The sequence below is a fragment of the Thunnus maccoyii genome, chromosome 2 (assembly GCF_910596095.1).
Source record: "Thunnus maccoyii chromosome 2, fThuMac1.1, whole genome shotgun sequence".
Taxonomy (NCBI): domain Eukaryota; kingdom Metazoa; phylum Chordata; class Actinopteri; order Scombriformes; family Scombridae; genus Thunnus; species Thunnus maccoyii.
Window position 1 is genome coordinate 35,170,774 of NC_056534.1, and position 21,291 is coordinate 35,192,064.

The following is a 21,291-nucleotide window of genomic DNA, read 5'->3' on the forward strand; positions in this document are numbered from 1 at the left end:
GGAAACAGGACAATCAATAAATGAGATATAGGTAGTTGATGTGTTCATTAGTGAGCTGTAAGGGAGCTGGTGGTGATTTTTTTTTCTTTGGACAGAGCCAGGCTAACTGTTCACCCTTATTTCCAGTCTTCATGCTAGGCTAAGCTAACTGACTAAGGGTAGCCGTATTTAAAGGACAGGTTCACTATTTTTCAAGTATGTCTTAAAACAACAGTCAGGAGCCCAAATAAACACTGAAATAGGTTTTTCTTGCTGTAATCATTCCTCCTGTTCATACTGACCATTAGAAGATCCCTTCATAATGCACTTACAATGTAAGTGATGGGGAACAAAATCCACAGTCCTCCTCCTGTGCAAAAATGTGTTTAAAAGTTTATCTGAAGCTAATATGAAGCTTCAGCGTCCAAATGAGTCAAATCAAGTCGATATCTTTCATCGTTACAGTCTTTTTAGTGCTAAAGTTCCTCTTTTTGTTTCTATACTTCCACCGCAGCTCAACAGGGAAACACAGAGGGAATTTGATGCTAAAATAAAAAAATGATACTCTCATCTAACTAGCTCTTAAATCTAAAGTGACCAAGTGTATTTCTCAAAATGTTTGTTTATGTCTGTGCACAATGTGACCTAGAGCCTGCTTTACCATTAAAATCACTTAGTGATAAATTAAAGTTTATTAAAGATGGTCTAGGCTGAAATAAGTGCAGTAATGCTGCTAGCGTCCACACTGTGGAGGAAATTTTACACAGAAATTCATCTGAACTGTAAATATCCTCTGCTCACCTGGCTGAAAGTCTATTTTTTGTATGTTATGTTTTTATTTTATTTGTAATTTTTTGACCTGCAGTACAATACATTGCTCACAAACTAGCTTGTTAGAGGGGAAATACTCTATAATCTCCGTGGTGGGGGTAGAGAGTGGTTTTGCATTTGGTGCTGGTCTCCTAAAACTGAAATAATGGGAATTATAATCTAATTTAAATTGGTATTCATTGCACTTAATAGCCATGTTTGAACCACTGCATTGCTTTTTAACATGATCTCTCCCATCTGCATTCATTGGTGTTTTGTTCACCAGATCCACTTTGTACAGCAAGAAGTGTTTTTGTTCATAACTCCCTGCAGGAATTTCTTGTCCCTCCAAACCCATTAATTATTCTTTAATGGTAATTAAAGGGCCCCTCGTCCCTGTGAGAGATTTGAGAATGTGTCAGGGGCCCCTGATAAGAAAGGAAGGGCAGGACCGACACTGGGAGGAAGAGAGAGTGCAAGAAACAGGTCGGTCCGGTCTTTCTCTGCAAGGTGGATGTCTGGGCTGTGACACACCTGTTAACCTGTCTGGGAGGAGCTGCCAGTGTTAAACACTGTGCTGACGTGAGTGTGTGTGTGTGTGTGTGAGTGTGTTTAGAGTTTGTGAGGAACCAAAGGGAGAGGAAAGACAGAGTGGGTGCCACAGGGCGAGGAAGACAGCGACGAAGAAGGAGTAAGAGAGAATATAACCATGTCCTCCATATTTAAGAAAAAGGAAAATAAGGATGGTACGCTCAAGGTCTCGGGCAAGCTCAACAAGTAAGTTTTTCCCAGAGGACTTTATGAGTGCATGTATGAATGTATGTACGTGTGTGGTGATACTGTATCTCGGTCATGTTCCCCCTCCTCTTGTTCCCAAGCCGAGAACTGTGTCATGTTCCCTGTGCGTGCCGTTGTCCTCTTTCTCTGTGTGTGTGTGTTGTGGTTTGTTATATGATGGTTTGGTTGAAAGAGATTTAAATAAGAGTTTGCACAGTAAATACATCACTGATTTTAAGTGCTGACTTAAGTCGAAGTTAATCCTCTGGCATGATGAAAGCTTATTAGCCTGTTAACAGAGCCTGAGGTCAGGTTTATGTTGTAAACATGAGGTGGGAGACAGTGCTTTAAGATAACAGGTGGAACTGAAAGTCATAGAAAGTCAAGGAAATGTCCTTGTATGTAATAACAGTCATGCTGTCGTTTTATATTCACATGAAGTAAAAAAATATGTTTCTTTTCTATTTTACAAAAAAGAAATCTTATCAGTTTCCTTTTCCTGTTGGGCGTAACACACCCAAACCCCCAAAATGTGACCTCATGGGTCAGTATCCTCCAAAACTAAACCAAGATCTAGACTTGTGACGTCTGGCAAAACATTGTTATTGGTGATCATATTTCAATGAGAAAAAAAAACACTTTCCTCTAAGGACTGTGTGCATGATGTGAGTATCAGAGGATAATATTCCTCCAGGCTGTTCTGTGTCCTGTCAGACTTGGCTGCTGTTTAAAATATGTAGAAATATGTGACACCAATATTAGAAAATGATGCCTGGAAAACAAATCTATCAAAAAATAGGACTTATATTTGCAGGTGGTGGTGGTGAAGACGGTAAGACTGACGTGTTTGACAAATGTCTCTGGCCTTTTTTATTCATAGAGAGACGTTCAAGAAGTTTATTTAGTGTGTGTGTGCCTGAAGTAAACACAAATGACAGCCAACACAGAGAACCTGGAGATACATTCAGCTGCCAAACATGATTGATACAGTCGTGACATGGTTTCACAGGCAGATGGTGACCAGCCTGTGGTTTCACCTTGCCCCCGGTCTGGACGTGTTGTCTGTCTGCTGAGGTGTGATGAGGGCTGGGCAGTCAGTACTGCTCAGCTGGTTTCTTTCTTTCATGTGGGCGTTGGTTCCCGACTTTACATCGCAGCTTGAATAGGATGCTTTGCTTGGTTCAGTTAGCCGTTAAGAACTATAAGTAACCAGATTAGATGAATAAAGACAGTATAGCAGGGCTGCAACTAACGACTTTTCCCATTATAGCTCATATAAAATGTTACAAAATGGTGAAAAAGCCTCAGTAGGATTTCTCAGGGCCTAATGTGACGATCCAGCCTTTCAAAACCCAGAAATATTCTATTGTTATGTAATTTACAGTAAAACAGAGAAAAGCATCACATTTCAAGAACTGGAACCATTAATCGATCATCAAATTTGATTACAATTAATTTTCTATTGATCTATTAATTGATTAATTCACTTATGTAAGGTGACAGATGAAGCTGTACTTACTGCTGTAGGTGAGTGGGGCACAACTTACTGTAAAATATAAAGAAACTTTAAAAGCTTCATTTTAAATTAGAAATTACATTGACAGGTAAAATGCCTTCACCTGTGTGTCCGTGCGTGTGTGTGTGTGTGTGTGCATGCGGGTGCTGGTCTGTGTATGAAGGCAGATGATGTGATGTCCATTAGCGCTGATGTCTGAGGATCCCACAGGTGACCGACTCGTTCTGCTGGTGGTGTCTGTCAGTTACATCACAGCTCATTAGCGACACAGCGTTTTAATTACGACACACGAGTCTGATGACGGTACGCTGCAGAAACCTGTCAGCATTCAAGCTCGATTTCTTTGTTCACCTACTGAATTGTCAGTAGGCAGATTTGAATTTTAGCTTTATTTTTGATATTTACAATGAATGAAATTCCTCTTATAAGGAGTTGAACTCTGATTTCAGCTGCTGTCGAGCTTCTAGGCCAAAAAAATCAACTGTGAGCTGGGAGGAAATTTGAGAGCTAATCAGGGAGTGTTTGGAGTTCAAGCTTTGTGATCATGCAACTAAAAATGCAGACCAGCCCTACTAAATTATGTGGGTTATCCAGTTATCCCACTTTCAAGTGAAATCAGGCCTAGCTGCTGGCAGTTTAGCCATCCTGCTATGTTCATTCATATAAATAAAAACAAACGCTCAATGAGTCGTTTCCTTCTGTCATTCAAAGTTGCCATTAAGTTAACATGCGGGTGTCACATACATGAAATAGTCAAAATGTTTTCATTGTTGACAGAAGGACTCATGTTAAAGGGTTCTACTGTATCCTTCGAGGAAAGTTTGTCGTACTGTCGACAGTAGAAGAGCTCAAACTCTCTACAGATCACCTGAAGGCCTCACAAACGCTCAGCGGACACACACATTACTGCTACGTGAAAAAAAACACAGATTCATGCTTGATGAAGATACATGTGACCTGTCAATCAGCTCCTCGTCCGCTAATATTGAAGAAAAGCCACCTGACAATCCAGACGTTGCTTCTTCCATTCTTCCTCAACAAGCTCCCAACCACAGTCTTCAGCTCACTATGGTTACAATAAGATGTAATTTAATAAAGTCAAAGTTGTATCACAATTAATATCTCAACCAGAAGATATACAGTATATATTGTTTTATATATATACTGTATATTTAAGGAGGTGTAAGGAGAAGAAGGCAGATTCTAGTTTATTGACAGATTGGTTTTTATTTTAGTGTCTTTTCGAGGTTTTTTTTGTTTAGTTCAATTGGTTTATTGACAACAATCTAATATATTTATTAAAAAAAAATACAACATATCACACTTTGACAGGGATAGATCAATAAAATCTTGAACCTGGTGTTTACACAGTCTGCCCACCTTTATTAGGACGGAGAAAATGAAAGCAAAAAAAAACTAGAACTTATGAACAAACAATTTTTTTTTTTTTTTTTCTGAAAGAAGACAAGGTAACAAATATCAAAGACACCCAAAAAAGAAATTTCACCTCACCTTCACCTCCCGAGCACCAACAATGACTGAATTTGCTGTTTCAAGTTATAACCATGAGTGTAATTATTAGTGTATTAGTAAGGAAACTTAAGAAATAATGCCCCATGCATGTGTGTGTGTGTGTGTGTGTGTGTGTGTGTGTGTGTGTGTGTGTACAGCACGTAACAGTCTCTCCTGCTGACTGAGCAGGAATAGGGAGGCCATTGTCACAACTGCTGCAGAACCAGATCAGCTCACAGCTCAGTGAGTCAGTGCCGCCGAGGAGCACATCTCTGCATTCCTCTGTCACTTTATCATTAAAGAGCTGCGTGAAGATGCATTCAGGCCGTCGTAAATCTTTCTTATAGGATATTTTATTGTTTTCTCCACAGGCAGACATGAGCTGCCACTGTGAGGAAACTTTGGTATGTGACTCAGTTAACCAGCGAGGCGCTCAATGGTTTGCCAACATTCTTTAGTTCAGTGTTACACATCAGTGTTATTTCAGAGGTTTAACTCCATGAATGAAGTAAATTTTGGTAAAAACTCTCAATGAGAAGAGCTTATTGTGTTGGATGTCTTGCTGATAATTCAGTGGGGCGATTGTTTTGTGATGTCATACTGAGTTTTAGGGTATTACAGAGTGTAATTTACCAGCCCCTGATGTTAAAGGGTAATTTGCAGGTGAGTCATTGTGTGGAAAAAGATTTTTAAAATATATATCCAATATATATACAACAGTGACATCTGGGTATGTTTTGTAAGTTTTTATATCCACAAAACTGAGAAATTGAATGTTTTCTATGAAACAGTATAAATTCAGTTCAACCTGCAAGTTGCAGCTGTTGTAGAAAACTTAATTTACTGTACGTGAACACAGCTCTGGTGAGTGAGTAGTTTCCATTTTACCACAAACTTTGCAATAATCCAAAGTTTGCAAAGCTGTCTAGGATTCTCCCTTGTTTGCGTAATTGTTTGATTTCATTTACATCCAACGTATTTGATCACTAACTCTACATTTTTTGTCTGCACAAAGCACACAAACAAACCTGCTCGTCATCCTGTGTTATCGTCATTCAAATCTTTAACTCCCAAATCTTTTGATTTTTGACACCAAACCACAAACTGACCTTCCTTTCAGTTTTATGGGTGCAGCTCATGCCACAGGGCCAGCCACTAAAATCTCCTCCTCCTTTTGTGTGTCCGAGGCGTCACTTTACCTTTTCTCTGTGACACAGCGACAGTGAGAGAGGGCGTGACAGTCACAATCAGCCACTGAGGAATGATTAGCATTCAAAGAACGCTTCGGGTGTGGCATGGATGGTGAAACGATGTATCTTCACACTGACCCTACATCATCCCAACGCCCCTTTGAAACAGCGCGTGATTATTTGTGAGGTTATGTGTTTGATCTTGATAAACAGACATCAGTTAGAACATCGATAAAAGAGCACAAAGAACAAAGTAAAACTGCCTCAGTGCAGATTTCTGATAGTGGAGATGCTCTTAAAAGACGTATTTCCTTTCAACTTCATCGTCTTACAACATGTTTGAGCTCTATAAAAAGCTGTTGATGCAAAGTTCGATCCTTTTTTGTTTATATATCCGAATTAATCAAAAATACATTTTGAAAATTTAACTTTTTTCAACAAGAAATACATCAAATTAAGGAAACCCACAGTTTACTCTCAAATGTATTGTGACAATCAGAGTTCACACTTTCAAAACTTTGTGAAGCTTTTTCAAGAAAATGTCTTGGTCTCTTTTGTGGTCCATATTTAAATCATGATCAATTAGATAATCATCATCACTGAGAGTCAACCAAACGTACACGGACAAATAAAAGTCAAACTGAAAGGAAATCTTAGGCACCACCGCTGGTGAGTGACGGTGCTCAGATAGAGAGGAGTTGGGCTTGTAAGAGGATTGTGGAACATGAGATGGGAAGACTGAACTGATCTTTGATCATACATTATTTGATCAGTGCTTGTGGTTTAATCTATGACTCTCTTCCTCACCCTGCAGGAGCCAAGCCAGCAGCTTGGCCTTGCTTATCGCCCAGATGCAAAAGAATGCCGACCAGGTGGAGAAAGACATCCTCCGGGCGGAGGAGCTGCTGGCTGTGGTGAGAACACACTAGTGCACTCATGTCCTTTCATCACTTTCACTGTCACCGCTCTCTGAAAAAGATCATCCTAACTGTTGTCTGCTTCCACCAGGATGCTGAAAATGACAAGAAAGAGCTCCCCTTCGAGCATCAGACTCCAGTCTCAGTCAAGCTGGGCGAGGCTGAGGGCCTGCTGAAGGATCTTTTCCTGGACGTCGACAAAGCCAAGAAGCTCAAACACCCGCAGGCCAGAGAGATAGAGAGCGAGTGAGTTTACTGTACAGCTGTGAACCCTCCTCACACCTCTTTGGAGGTTTAAGACACTCTAGAGTCTCTATCATCAAGTCTCCACCTCAACACCAATGTTAATAGTCATGGAGACTCAAAGTGTTCAATATTAAATAAATACATATATAAGATATTTTCACATTCTTTGCCAATCGAGACAAGAAAGAGTCAGTTTTGTGATTGGATTTTTCAGTCTGAATGAGCAAACATATAAAAACAGACTTTGGAAAAAAGGATAAAACTGCTGGACTGTATATTAACCAAAGTTCTTTGTTTCTTCCTTCTCTGGTGACTCCAGTGTCATCCACCTCCACGAGCGCTGGCTGAAGGATTGCGCCTTCTACCGAGACATCTATGAGCAGATTGACGACGTGTCGCTGATGCCCAGAATCGACTGGGGGCCTGTTTTCAACCAGAAACAAGTAAGTATCACTGAACTGATCTGAACATTTGGGCAAATCTGCTAAGAAACTCTCTGAATGTGCAGGTTTGGTGTTATTCTTTGACCTTAAATAAATGTTCCTTCGATGTTATTAACATGGACACTGTAGTTTGTTTTAAGTCAATCCCACATACACCATGCTGTCGCCATAAATACTAAAATGTGTAATCATCCACAACGGAAAATAGTTCCAACAAATACACTGTTTACTCCTGTTTGATTAATGTTTGCTAAGAACTCCAGTGCCCAGCTGTTTAAGGAAATTACTCAGCCTTTTTAAAAAATGAAACAATATATTTGTGACCTCTTTAAAGTCTTCTGTAAAAACAGTTATACTTGGGGCTGACAGCCACAGACGAGGTAGGGAAGTCTGAAGGTAATCAGAAAGAGACGTTGGTTGGTTTTGGTCTTTTTATGGGATTTGCAAAGGCAGAAAATACAGAAAAACAACTTTATCTTTTAAACTAGTTACACAATAATGCATCAGCTTTACAGACTTTCATGACTCTAATAAAAACATTAACCAGCGTTAACAAGACAAGTAATAAAAGAGTGACCTGTAAAGACTTGCCCTGTGGTGGTTATCTGTCTCTACAAACATTAACGGTGATGTCTCTGCTTTCAGAAAGAGGTGGGCACTGAGGAGTACGGCCCCACCATGGCAGACCTGGAGAAGCAGATCGCCGCTCACAACATCCTGCACAAAGAGATCGAGGCGTACAGCCCGCAGCTCTGCGTCAGCTCCGCTGGCAGCAAGGTGAACTCACACTGCATCATGTTTACATGAAAACACATCCACATGTCATCCTGGGTGTCTCAGAGGGTTGGCGCTCACCACAGCAGCTGACTGAAAGTTTTAATGTCTTCTTTAATGTGAATGAAATACTGTTTCTAGCAGCTTATAAGATTTATCTATGTCTGTTTTGGTAACTTGTCTTCTAGGAGAAATATACAGCCCTCAAGAAACAGTACAACAATCTACTGGTAAGTTCAGTTGTTCATGTGTAATAGCAAAATATTCATAGCTTGTTTATTTTTGAGTATTGTGATACGAAGGTTTGACTATAAAGAAAATGAGTGAACATTTATTGGGAGATCTTTGGAGAAATATCTTGGCAATTTCCCTTTAAAGTCACATTAATGAATCAATATTTACTTTTTGACCTTGATCAGTAACCGACATGCTATAATATGCACCTATTTATTTTATATTATAAGTCAAAGTATTTCCCTATGTTTGTATATCAGGATTAATTCTGGAAAATGTGTCGATTAATAATATGAAAAATATAATTTTAAATTTTAAAAAAACAGATTTTGGGCTGTTCTTCCTCTTCTCCCTAACTGATACCAACCCAGATGTTCTGGAAATGCTGTTTCATAAGTGTCTCTGAGTTCTCACTTTCACAACTTCTCAGGTTTTTACTCAGTTTTCTTTATTTTTTCTCCTCAGGACAACTCCAAGTGGCGTCGACACTACCTGAGCAGCCTGTACGAATACATGCAGGGCTGTAACAAAGAAGTGGCCTTCCTAGAAGAAGAGCAGGAGAAGATCAGAACACAGGACTGGAGCGACCGTATGGTGGATCCACCTGATGTTCGCAGGCAGTATGAGGTCAGTTGTTAAGTTCCCACTCCCGGCACCTTATAAGTCTCAATAATGAGATAATGTTACTTGTCCAGAATGATTTCAATTGAGACGTTTGTTCTGTACTGGGATGACTAATAATATAAATAACTGTCTTTGATTTGATCTCAATCAGAACTTCAAGAACAACAGTCTGCTGTTACATGAGAGCGAAGTGAACAAACTCCAGGATGAAGGAGACAGACTTGTTGAACTGAAGCACCCTGCCACCACCACAATACAGGTACAAAAGTCAAGCTGAAATGTCTGTAACTAACCCTAAGTTTTTCAACAACTTAACCAACATAACCGACTTTTTATAGATTTATTTTGAAAGTCGTATTTCATATGCTATCCCAAGCCAGCGTAAATGAACTCATATCATTATATTTCCAGGCTCAGAGAGATCTCGTACGAAACGAGTGGCAGAAATTCCTCAATCTCTGCATTTGTCAAGAGATGCACCTGGACAACGTAGAGGAATTCAAAAAGGTAATTATGGGACAGAATATGACACACTCACACACATTGTGCCTCTTTGTCGTGCACTGAATACATCTCCCTGCAATGTAACACATTCAGGTTTCATACGAACATTTAAAAATCTCTTTTTCTGCCATTTGTTCCAGTATCAAATGGACACAGAGCAACTGTCAGAGACACTGACCAAACTCAACAACAACCTGGACCCCAAAACTACCAACAAGAAGAGCAACTCAGAGACGCTGCTGCAGCTCGAGGTACTTTGGAGCTTTTACAGACATTTATTACAAAGACAGAATCAAATACTGCAAGTCAATACACACGAGAAAGAAGACTGAGATGTTGAATATTTAAATGTTGAGAAAAGAAATGAAAGCACCCATGTAGCACCTATTTATCTCATTGTAAATCTCATTAAAAAAAATATTATTACTTTTTGTTTTAAGAAATTAAGCTCAGTGAATTACTCCCACAGTTAACACAAACACAACATTCATCTGGTATCTCAAGTTGAAATACAGAGAAAAACACAAATTGATGCATTATAAAGGATACTACACTTGGTTCTGAGTGTTTGGGACATTACAGCCATAAAAAGGCATCAAACTGCTGCTGTCTATCTCAGAGTGAACTTATAAAATTAGTATTTGTTGTCTAAAATGTCTCTCTCTCTTTTCCTCTGTTTCCCACCAGGCGGAGGAGAAAACTGTGCAGAACAGCGAGCAGCTGCTGGCAGACCTGAGGAGACGCAGCACCAGCATCGCCCCTCTGAAGCTACGCCGCACTGCCCCCAACAGACCCACCACAGTGGAGTCCCTGTGTGACTGGGAGTCCGACAAGGTGGAGCATCTCAACCTTAAATTGTTGTCAGGTGTTCATAGAACAAATAAAAGGCGAAGACTGTCAAATATATCTAACTGAGAGGTTTCAGTTCAATTGTTTATACACACTGATGTTTCTTCTTTAAACTTTTAGGCATGTGTAGAATGATTTTATTTTCTCATTTATTTATTATAATCAAGGCGTCTCTGTCGAGAGGGGAGAAGTTCACCTTGAAATCTAACTCAGACTCTGAGAACTGGGACGTTATTTCCACCGATGGGGCAACTAAAACCTTCCCAGGAGTTTGTTTCCAGATCCCACCGCCTGATCCAGAGGCCATTGACAAAGTGGACCTGTAAGTAGCGCAAGGCTGTATTATTATGCAGCTACAATTAACAATGCAAGAATATGTCAGTAACACTGTTCCTATTCATTAGTTTGGGTGGTGAACTGACAGACGTCAAGACGAAGAGAGCCGCTCTGGCAGCGTCCCTGAAGAATCACAAATCAGAAGTTTCCAGACCCCAGCAATCAGGTAAACTGAATCTTAAAATATCCTAAATCAGGATAATTAATTACCGCCATTTGCATAAATAGTTTTAATGCCACAATCAGATCAGTCAATCAACTTCCTGTTTCTGTAAACAGCTCCAGTGTCTTCTGCCCCACCGGACCCCAAAGCGGCAGCGGTGGCTCAGGAGTTGGACAAGCTGGACAATGACCTGGTCGATGCTGAGGAGGCCATGCTGAACCGCCTGAGGGCCCCACTGAGCCGCACGGACCCCACCGGAGATCTGGCCAAAAGGCTGAAGGAGCAGGAGGTCAGACAAATAAACTCACTGTCAGAGATCAACACTGACAACAGTTTAACTGTTTGTTTGAGCTAAGATTGTTCTTGTTAGCATGTTTTCTGCATACGATCTCTGTCAGCTACCAGCCAAGATGAAAACAGGAAAAATATACATACATACATTAGGTCTGCAACTAACAATTACATTCATTACCAATTAATCTGACTATTATTATCTCCATTGACTGGAGAATCGATAGTTTAGTCTATAAAATCTGCATCTTGCTTGAAAAGTGGCTCAAATGATTTTCTGATTAACAACAGTTACTGTTAATCATACTGTACATAGATACTGTACTGTACAATATTTCATCATCATAGAAGTGTGTTTTTAGCGAATTTACTGAAGGGAGGTAATGATGTTGTAGGAACTTTGATCTCCTCAGTGTAATAATCATCAGGTGTCTCTATTTACAGTTTACAGTGTTTATGTTTGATCAGAGAGGAACGTTAGATGACCTGATATCTAAAATATCTAAATTTGCTCGTACACAGCAAGCTGCCAAGGAGCTGGAGGCTCTTGAGAAGCAGAAGCTTGCAGCTCAGTCTGACCTGGAGCCCCTGCTGTCCAAAGATCCCAGTGATACCTCCTCTGCATTAGCACTGAAACTCAGCACTGCCAAGAACAAGCATGACAGCATCGCTGAACTCGCTGACCTCTACACCAAGAAGTAAGCATATGTTATGTTCGGCATAGATGTAGTGGCATAGTGGGGGATTTAAATTATTTTTTTTCGTCAAAGAATGCAGTAAAGTACAGCCAAGAAAACATAACCTGACACGTGTCACGTTTTTCTGTCTGTCTTTTTTAAGCTCTGCTACTGAACTTAATAAACTCAGTTCACTTATCACTACGTTTCTCCATGGTTTTCTGCAGAGCAAATGCGTCTCTCAACCTGGAGGATCAGATAAAGAAGGTGGATGGCCTCGTCTCTGGGTTTGAGGAGAAGTTGATTCAAGACGGTCCAGTCCCTGATGTGCCAAATGCAGTCCAAGCTCGCACTGAGGAGATTCAAGTGAGGAAATCTGCATTTCCACATTCCTTTAAAATCTTATATCAACCACATAAAAACACAGATTTGATATAGATTTTAAGTTGCATGTATCCTGTGCTGTATTCAGTCCCAGCGAAAGTCTGTGGCAGCGGCTGAGGACGACATGAAGAAGCTGAGTAAGGATCTAGAGGCCACAGAGCAGCTGTGCAGCTCTCTGCAGCAGGGCCACCAGGAGTACTGCCCTGACATCCAGCGCCAGAGAACAGAGGTCAAGCAGCTGCAGACTCGCTACGCAAACATTGCCAATCAGCTGAAGGAGAGGTGAGATTCAGATCAGTCGTTTCTGTTTAAATTGAAAGTCAGTAAGTTTGCTCTTTCACAGACATCTTTTACTGAAATTGTTAATTTGTTTGTCATTTAATCCACAAGACTGGTTCCCAACATAGGGGTCGGGACTCCCTGAGGAGTCACAAGATAAACATAATATTATTAAAAGGATATTTTTACGTAATACATTTATTTTTCTCTAATATTTGCTTTATATTTGTGAAATTCACATAGTATTATATTTAGTATCTTCAGCCCCATAAAAATTATTAAATGAACCGAGTGTTAGTGGTCGCATGTGGACATGGCTTTTTTTTAGGCTGTCACAAACCAAAAAGCTTTGCAACTACTGAACAACAACACTACTTTGTTTGAACTTTTGGCACACACATATTATACATGTTTTATACATTATTATATTTTATACATGGTTTGTGTATGCTTTACTTATGTCAAAAAGGCAATTAAAGGTCCTTAAATTTAAAAATAGGCCAACTTTTGATTACATTATGATTACAAGTACATAAAGAAAGCACTAGTATGCTGATATGATGTGATTTGTAAAGCAACATGGTCATCATGCAACAGTTTAGGCTGATTATACTGTACCTTGGATATATTTCAAGAATAGGAATGAAAGAAAACAAAACTTGAGCTAACCACCACACCTTTGAGATTTTTGTGTCATGATTCAGAGCTTTGAACGTCAATACATTTTCATGTCATATTGATTGATTCTTTCAGGGAAAAAATCTTACAAGAAACTGCAACCAAGAACCAGGAGTTCCAAAACACGTCCAAATCCCTGAATTCCTTCCTGGACAACCTGCCGACAAACCAGATAAACCACAACGATGATCTGTCTCAGGTCACTGCCAAGCAGAGCTCCCAGGAGGTGAGATTGCCTTTTAATTAACTGGTACTTTATCTGCTATTATAGTAAAATGATGGAATCACAGTGATTAACTTCTGTTAAACATTTCACGGCAGAGGGTGATGGATGACCTGAAGCGGAAGGGAGATGATATGGACAGAGTGGTGGACCTGTCTCAAGACCTGCAGAATCTACTCAATGTAAGACGATTCAAGTGCATTATAATATAGTGCTATAAAATACGAGGGAGAGAATGCATTGGTGATTTTGGACATTAGAAAAAAGACAAGAAAGAATCCTTAATGTTACCACAGAGATGAAATAACTAATTCATGGCTGTTGAATTTAAAAAAAAATTAGAAATCTAATCCACAAATGCAAATACAAGCAAACGCTGAATAATTGAATTAATTAACTTGTGCTCAAACCAGAAAACATAACCTAATTCTTCACATCTGTGCAGGAGTATGAGACCAACGTTGATAAATACAACAGTACACAGGAGGATGCTGGAGCCACTGTTGCAAAGAAACCTGATGTGCTCTCACTTGCTGATGCAGTTCAGAAAGAGGTAACTTTTAAACTTTCATGTTTCAACATAAGGACATTACATTTGTTAAAGGATCAAGGTGGCTAATGGTTTTCTGTGTCTCCTTTTTTACAGGAAAAAGATCTGGTCAACCGTTATGCTGAAGCAACAGCTGAAAACACCCAACGCCAAAAGCAGATGAACTTGGCTAAGAATCTCATTTTACAAGTAAGAGAGCCAGAAAATAAAAATAGCATATGACTTCTTCACTATCACAAAATGTTCACAGTAAAACTGAGGAAAGCTATGTCATAAAACAAATCACTTGATCACTTACTGACATTCAATTAATTTACGTTTCCCTGCTGCAGAATGAAGAGAAAGTTCAAATGGTGGCACAACAACAGGTGCAGCTTGAAAGCCAGCAGAAGAGTAGTTTTGAGCTAGACAGTCTGTTAAAAGAGCTGGATGATGAGAAGGAGAGGACAACTCATGCCCAAACAGAGCTGAGAACCTTCAAAGACAGGATGATGTCACTAAAGAGTCGCAGAGGGGTGGAGCGTGTTGAGGAAAAAGAAGTCCTGCAGTACTACCGTGACCCAAAACTGGAGAGTGATGTGGCTGATCTTCAGAACAAACTGCATGAAGAGGCCCTAAGGCGTAACACCACCCAGGCTGAGGTTGAGGTTCTTAACAATAAAATCGCTGTCCTGGAGGACACCCTTAAAAACACTCCACCCAAACTGGTAACCAGGGAGGTGACAGAGTTTGAGAAAGATCCTCAACTAGATGTGGAGGCCGCCAAGCTGAGAGATGAAATAGCGAAGATGAGAGATGAAATCCGAGGTCTAGATGGGCAGCAGATTCAGATGGAGACAGAAGTCTCGATTCTCCAGCAGAAGAAGCAACCCATCAAAGAGAAGGTGGTTAAGAAGGAAGTGGTGAAAGTGGAAAAGGACCCAGAGATGCTGAGAGCAGTGCAAACATTTGAGACGGAAATCTCTGATGAGACCAACAAGAGCAAGCTCCTCAACGACGAAATCTTCCAGACAAGGAGCCAGATTAATGCACTTGAGAGGCTGATTCCTAACATCCAGCCTAAGATTGTCACTAAGGAAGTGAAAAAGATTGAACAAGACCCTGACCTCATCAGTGAATCGAAGAATATTCAAACAAGCATGGAGAATGAGAAGGCTGAAAACAACTCTTTGTCCAAAGACCTGATGGAGCTCCATAGTCGCTACCGAGAAGTTCAAGACTTGAAACCAAAAGTCGAGGTGAAGGAAATAGTTAATGAGATCTACCGGATAGATCCAACCACAGAGGTGGAGATAATGCGTCTAAGGAAAGACATACAAGACTCCAACAAGCAGTGCTCTGATCTGGATAGGGAGATCACCCAGGTCACGTCTGAAGTGAAAGACCTTCGCTCTGAGAAACCAAAGGTGGAGATAAAGGAAGTTCTCCAAGAGGTGGTTAAGGAGGAAAGAAGCCCTGAAAATGAGAGAGAAATTCACAGGCTAAATGATCAGGTGAACCATTTACACACCGTTTACAACTCCCTCCAAGACCAGGTGAGACTTCTCAGGACAGACAGAGATGAATGGAAGGCTGAAAAGTCCAAGATAGAGACCCAACTCGTCACCAAAGAAGTCATCAAGTATGAACCTGATCCTCTATTTGAGAAAGAAGCTGACCGCTTGAGAAGAGATGTGCGTGAGGAGGCAAAGCTGCGGCGCACCATCGAAGAGATGGTGTTTGACCTGCAAAACAAATCCATCCTGTTGGAGAGACAGAAACCTGAGGAGAAAGTAGTTGTGCAGGAGGTTGTCCGTTTACAGAAGGACCCAAGGCAGATAGTTGAGCATGAGATGCTCAGCAGGAACCTGGATGAAGAAGTAAAGACGCGGCGTCAGCTGGAGCTGGAGTCGCAGCAGATGAGATCAACGGTGGAAGACAAAGAGAGGGTCCTCAGAGAGAGTGATGAGCATCAAAAGAGAGTTCAAGCAGAGTCTGAGGTCAGAGATCTCAAACGGCGCATCACACAGCTGGAAAATGCCCCACCACCTGTTGAGGAAAGTATTGTAGTTGAGGAGGTACTGAAGGTTGAGAGAGACCCAAAACTGGATAGGTTGACAAACAGTGTGCGGTCAGACATGGACAAGGAAACCAACGACATCCTGCGTCTCCAGAGAGATATCCGTAGCACCAATGTCAAGCTTGAGATCCTACAGAGAGAGAAGTCTGGTGAGAAGACGGTGTACAAAGAGGTTGTCCGTGTTGAGAAAGACCAGGCTGTCGAAGCAGAGAGGGATCGCCTGAGGGAACAGGTATCTGAGCATAAATTTGCCAGGCAGGACTTGGAGGATGAAATCAGACGTCTCAATGATAAAATCAACCATCTGACAAGCTCCAAGTCCAGCACTTCAAGAGAGGAGGCTTCCCTTACTTCGAACAGAGATGCCTTACAGAGGGAGAGGGACAACCTCACTCATGAGCTTAAGACACTCGAGGCCAAGAAACATGACATCAGCCTGTCGTTCCAGCAGCAGAGCAAGCTGATGAGTGAGAGGACAGAGATGAGCAGGAAGAAGAGCATTAAGATGGACTCTGACATCCAGCGTTTGGAGAGGGACATCCTGGATGAAAAAGACAACATTCACCAGCGAGACAACACCATCCGAGATCTCCAACTGAACCTGCAGAAAGAGGAGCATGCTGAAACAAGAACCAAAGAGACCAATGTCTCCACCAAAATCACCATTCTGGATCCAGATACAGGCAAAGACATGTCTCCTTATGATGCCTACCTGCAGGGCCTGATTGACCGTCAACAGTACATTCATCTGCAGGAGCTGGAGTGTGACTGGGAGGAGATTACTTCCATGGGACCTGATGGGGAGACATCTGTACTGCAGGATCGCAAGAGTGGCAAGCAGTACCCCATTAAAGATGCCCTGAAGGCAGGCAGGCTGACAGAACATGAGTTTAAAAAGTACAAACAAGGCAAAATCCCCATCTCAGAGTTTGCCTTGATGGTTGCGGGTGAAAACAAGAAACAGCCCCAGTTCAACTCAATCACCCCAAAGTCCACCACACCAGTGAATTCAGCCCCTCCTAGTCTCTCCACTGCAACAGAAATCTGCCCAATTGCTGGAATAATGGATACAAACACTGACACCTGCTTCACAATACGCAGTGCCGCCATTCGTAAACTGATCGACTCCACCACCGCCCAAAGGCTTCTGGAGGCTCAGGCAGCAACAGGTGGCATCATTGATATCAACACCAAAGAGAGATTCACAGTTCACAAGGCAGCACCCAGAGGTCTCATTGAGGACAGTCAACTCCAGAGGCTACTCAATGCACAAAAGGCCTTTACTGGCGTTGAGGACCCCATGACCAAAGAGCGTTTGTCTGTGGGAGAGGCTGTCCAGAAAGGCTGGATGCCAAAGGAAACGGCCATTCGCCACATGGAGGCACAGCACCTGACCGGAGGGCTAGTGAATCCTAACACTGGCTGCAGAGTAAGCATCTTGGATGCCATTGGGTCCAAAATGATCGACAGCACAATGATGAGGGAGCTGCAGGCTGAGACGACCTACATCAAGGATATTGTAGACCCTGTCACAAAGGAGAAGATCAGCTACAAACAAGCTCTGGATCGCTGTAAGAAAGACCCAATGTCAGGCTTACCAATGCTGCCAGCCTCCTCCAAAGAGCCCGGTTACACTCCAGCGTACAACTCTCATAGATATGCAAGATTCTAGATATGTTTACAACGTACTTAGAGTTATCTGATTTGTGGAGCAATAAATGGAAAAATGTACTATTACATTTGAGATCATATTGTACAAACATGAAAAAATGCATACATTAATTACAATGTACATTTGGACTCAGGAAAAGTCTCTAATGCAAAGCTTTCTGTCTAGCCAAAATGATTGCTGCTGAGTTGCCTTTGTTTACTTAACATATCTGAATGGGCAATGTTTTTTGATTTTATTTAAAACAGAATATAAATGCAGTTTGTCTGATATTATTGTGTTATTAGGGATATTGGGGCATGGTGCAATGCTATTTACCAAGATTGATTTGATTCTGTATTACTCATGGGCAATCCTTGACACTGTTCACTTTAAACTCAATCTTGTTTGATACTTTATGAACAAACAAATATTAATAAATTTAAATTATAATGGTTTAAGAGCACAGACTCCCTCACTTTCATTGCTGAGTAGTCACACACAGTACACAAGCAGGTTTTCAACTTTTACTTTCAAGAAAGGGTGTGTCCCTCAACTGATATCAAATGACAAATAATGGGCAGTACTCCACCCAGTGTGCATGAACTGGCTGCCAATATAACTCATATAAGCTGTCCTCTAAATCTAAGTGTTTGCCAGATGAGCTATAATAAATTATGCTTATCATTTAGCTTTTTTCTTGTGAGATATTAGATATTTTCACTTGTTCAGGCCTTTAAAACTCCTCCCAATGAAAATCTGAGGGGAATAATTTACTCTTTAGTTGAGCTCATAATTTATTCCTGCACTAGGGCATCAGTTTTATATTTTCATTATCAATCAATCTACTAATTGGTCTATAAAATATCAGAAAATAATGAAAAATGGCCATTACAATTTCACAAAATCACACAGAATCTCAGTTTGCTATCATAACAAGGAAAGAAAAGCAGCAAGTCTTCACATTTTAGATCCTAGATCTACAAAACATATTGCATTTTTGCATTAAAAATGACGATGATAATTAATAAACTATCCAAATTATTGCTTCTAATTGATTTAATAGACTAATAATTTAAGCTCTAGTCCACATTAAAGCCATTCTCTGGCACAAGGAGGAGTTCGCTTTTATTTATATTACACAGGTTTGATCAAGACCCATACATAACATGTCTATTGTTTGGCAAGTTAAAACATTTTTAAAGCATTTTTGAATGATATCAGACCATAAAGTTATATCAAGAATGTTAAGTCCGGTAACTTCAACATCCACATAAAATGGCAGCACTGAAAAGCTGGATCAACATTGAAAGATATTGCTAAAACATGCACCGTTTTCATAAGAAAGTAAGTAAATAATTTTATTTATAGAGCACCTTCACAGAGTGCTTCACAGAGGAGATAAAGCAAAAACATACATACAGACATAAAACACAATAAAAAGAACAGAATAAATAGGAAATAGAAAAATTACACAAGATTACGATAAGATATATAGTCATATATCTAAGTCATATAAACTGATGGAAGTAAACCTCTGTCTTTCACACTTTTAACCAAACAGTCTTAAAGTTCATTTGAGCTCATACAACAGCACAGTGCGCCTTAGCAAACAGCTTAAGAGTCAGTTATGTAGCTCTGATTATCCACAAGCACTCTGGGAAACTTTACGAATGAAGTCCCGGATCAGGTTACATCTGCAGCTTGTGCAGCATCACCCTGTTTGCTCTCCCTCTCCCTGAAGAAGCTCCTTTGCTCATTGATGGCTTTCTGTAGAAGAGCAACGTTCACACCATCAACACAGTTCAGCACGCGGGCACGGACCATCACATCACCCCCTGTAAGACAAGAAGACACAGGTAAAGGCAGGTGATGCAATAAACATACAGAGTCCTGTATGTATTTAAAGAAATAGGTATTATTAAAATAAAATAGAAATAGTTTTAGGTTTATTTTAACTTGATTCTTGAGTCTGATGCAAAAAGGTATGAAGAAAACAAGCAAAGGACATAATGATTAGTATCAGGTCTACCGCTAACTAATAACCAGATATCTGATTAACACAGTTTTTTATATGTTTACACTGAATCCTTTAATTGTGAATTACCCTCTATGAATTTAAAGTCCCATAACATTAAAATTTTTATGTGCATGAGCAAAATACAGTCTAAAAAGACAAATGACAGCATTTAAAGATCTGTTTATATACTGCTCATAGTAATATAATGTTATTGTGCAGACCCAAGAGAAAGTGCTATTTTGAAAATCATAACAAATTATTCAACATTCCCGCAGTCATAACAGCTCAGAAAGTCTTCCCTTACCCTCAGTATTTTCTTTCTCACCCAGAACGACGTACTGGGCCCCAATTATTGGGTTAAAAGGCTCCACAAACAAGGTGCTGACGACCACTTGGTGCTCTTTTGAAGCATGCTGAGCTGACAGCGTAGCCCTGGACTCCTCAGGCTGATAGCTGACAAGTCTGGAAAAGGTTTAAGTCAGCCTGGATGAAACAATTACATTCAGTCGGGCCGAAAGATAATTTTTCACATTGGTGAATAATGAAGTTGTATTCTATGTTATTTAATCACAACAACAATAATAACAAGACTGATAATATCAATAATTGATTAGAGCTGCAACAATTAGTTGATTAATCAATTATTCGATCAATAGAAAATTAATTGGTAACTATTTTGATAAGCAATTTCAATTTCTGTAATTGTTTGTCATTTTTTAAGCAAAAATACCAATACCCCTCAGAGTCCCCCTACCTTCTACCTTCAGTTGGATGTTTGAGCTTCATTGTGCAGATTGATGTCTGTGCAGAGTTTGACACTAGAAGGCTGTTTTCACATTCATCTGTGAAAACAGTGGAAAGTTTGTGCTCAAACCTATGAGCATGATTTGTGACATCACAACTAGTTTGGAGCCAATTCTGGTTCAATATTCAACACACACAAGTGTGATGTGGAAACTTGAAGCATCCGGTGCACAAACACTGAGAAACCCCATATCAGACACACGTTATTGTATTTTATATGTCTTAATACATGTCTGGAGGGGATCTTTAAACTTAGATTTTCTGTGAGCATAGAGAAACCTTCCCCTTCCAGCAGATGAACTGAAAACAGCCTTCTAGTGTCAAAATCTGCACAATGAAGCTCAAACATCGAGCTGAAGGAACAAGAAGAAAAACACATTTTTGACTGGAGGAAGACTTTAAGCTTTAGAAACCTATTGCTACTTCAACCGCTGCTTATAAATCAGAAATGGTCTTGTGTCGAGCAAATCCACTGCAAAACAGAAATGTTGTTTATTTTTCGAGCATCATCACATCTGATGTTTAAAATCTACCTGCCAAAAGTTCTCACTGATTCTCCTTCCTGCACTGCTCCAGACGTCACTTCCCAGGGGAAATGAAAAACTGCAGCTGCGGGAAGCATCGTGGTGGAAAAAAACCCCAAAAAACAAAAAGAAAACAAAGAAAAAAGCTTCCAAGAGAAAAATCTTTAACACAATCAGAGTCAGTTGCGTACTATGAGCAGTAAAACGTGTTGAGAAGAGAAGACAGTTCCTGTGTGTATCCTCACTTCTGGTATAAGTCACATGACCCGTCGGTCTCCGC

The 21,291-nt window shown here is 40.3% G+C and overlaps 2 protein-coding genes across 2 annotated transcripts; one reads left to right on the forward strand and one right to left on the reverse strand.

The window, feature by feature from the left end:
- The first annotated feature begins 1,498 nt into the window (after positions 1–1,498).
- Positions 1,499–18,085, forward strand: evpla (envoplakin a). The gene is made up of 22 exons (XM_042423430.1): positions 1,499–1,566; positions 6,599–6,698; positions 6,793–6,947; positions 7,267–7,390; positions 8,036–8,167; positions 8,353–8,394; positions 8,864–9,025; positions 9,174–9,281; positions 9,434–9,529; positions 9,667–9,777; positions 10,214–10,360; positions 10,543–10,697; positions 10,780–10,877; positions 10,991–11,163; positions 11,688–11,863; positions 12,070–12,208; positions 12,315–12,508; positions 13,259–13,409; positions 13,505–13,588; positions 13,852–13,959; positions 14,053–14,145; positions 14,289–18,085. Exons 1-22 carry the CDS (start codon positions 1,499–1,501, stop codon positions 17,685–17,687), a joined length of 6,015 nt encoding a protein of 2,004 aa, XP_042279364.1. The 3' UTR covers positions 17,688–18,085.
- A 670-nt stretch (positions 18,086–18,755) lies between these two features.
- ten1 (TEN1 subunit of CST complex) lies at positions 18,756–21,245 on the reverse strand. Its single transcript, XM_042424408.1, has 3 exons — positions 21,021–21,245; positions 19,988–20,145; positions 18,756–19,501 (listed from the first exon to the last, which is right to left on the reverse strand). The coding sequence occupies exons 1-3, from the start codon at positions 21,107–21,109 to the stop codon at positions 19,350–19,352; spliced, it is 399 nt and encodes a 132-aa protein (XP_042280342.1). The 5' UTR covers positions 21,110–21,245; the 3' UTR covers positions 18,756–19,349.
- Positions 21,246–21,291: the final 46 nt, after the last annotated feature.

What these genes read in the sequence shown, in the direction of transcription:
- ten1 (XM_042424408.1), bottom strand. Translation starts at nt 21,109, where the DNA reads ATGCTTCCCGCAGCTGCAGTTTTTCATTTCCCCTGGGAAGTGACGTCT. An exon ending in TCAGTGAGAACTTTTGGCAG is followed by an intron (nt 20,146 to 21,020) that starts GTAGATTTTAAA and finishes AACCTTTTCCAG; the next exon opens with ACTTGTCAGCTATCAGCCTG. An exon ending in TGAGAAAGAAAATACTGAGG is followed by an intron (nt 19,502 to 19,987) that starts GTAAGGGAAGAC and finishes CTTGTCTTACAG; the next exon opens with GGGGTGATGTGATGGTCCGT.
- evpla (XM_042423430.1), top strand. Translation starts at nt 1,499, where the DNA reads ATGTCCTCCATATTTAAGAAAAAGGAAAATAAGGATGGTACGCTCAAG. An exon ending in CCAAGCAGAGCTCCCAGGAG is followed by an intron (nt 13,410 to 13,504) that starts GTGAGATTGCCT and finishes ATTTCACGGCAG; the next exon opens with AGGGTGATGGATGACCTGAA. An exon ending in ACCTGCAGAATCTACTCAAT is followed by an intron (nt 13,589 to 13,851) that starts GTAAGACGATTC and finishes ACATCTGTGCAG; the next exon opens with GAGTATGAGACCAACGTTGA.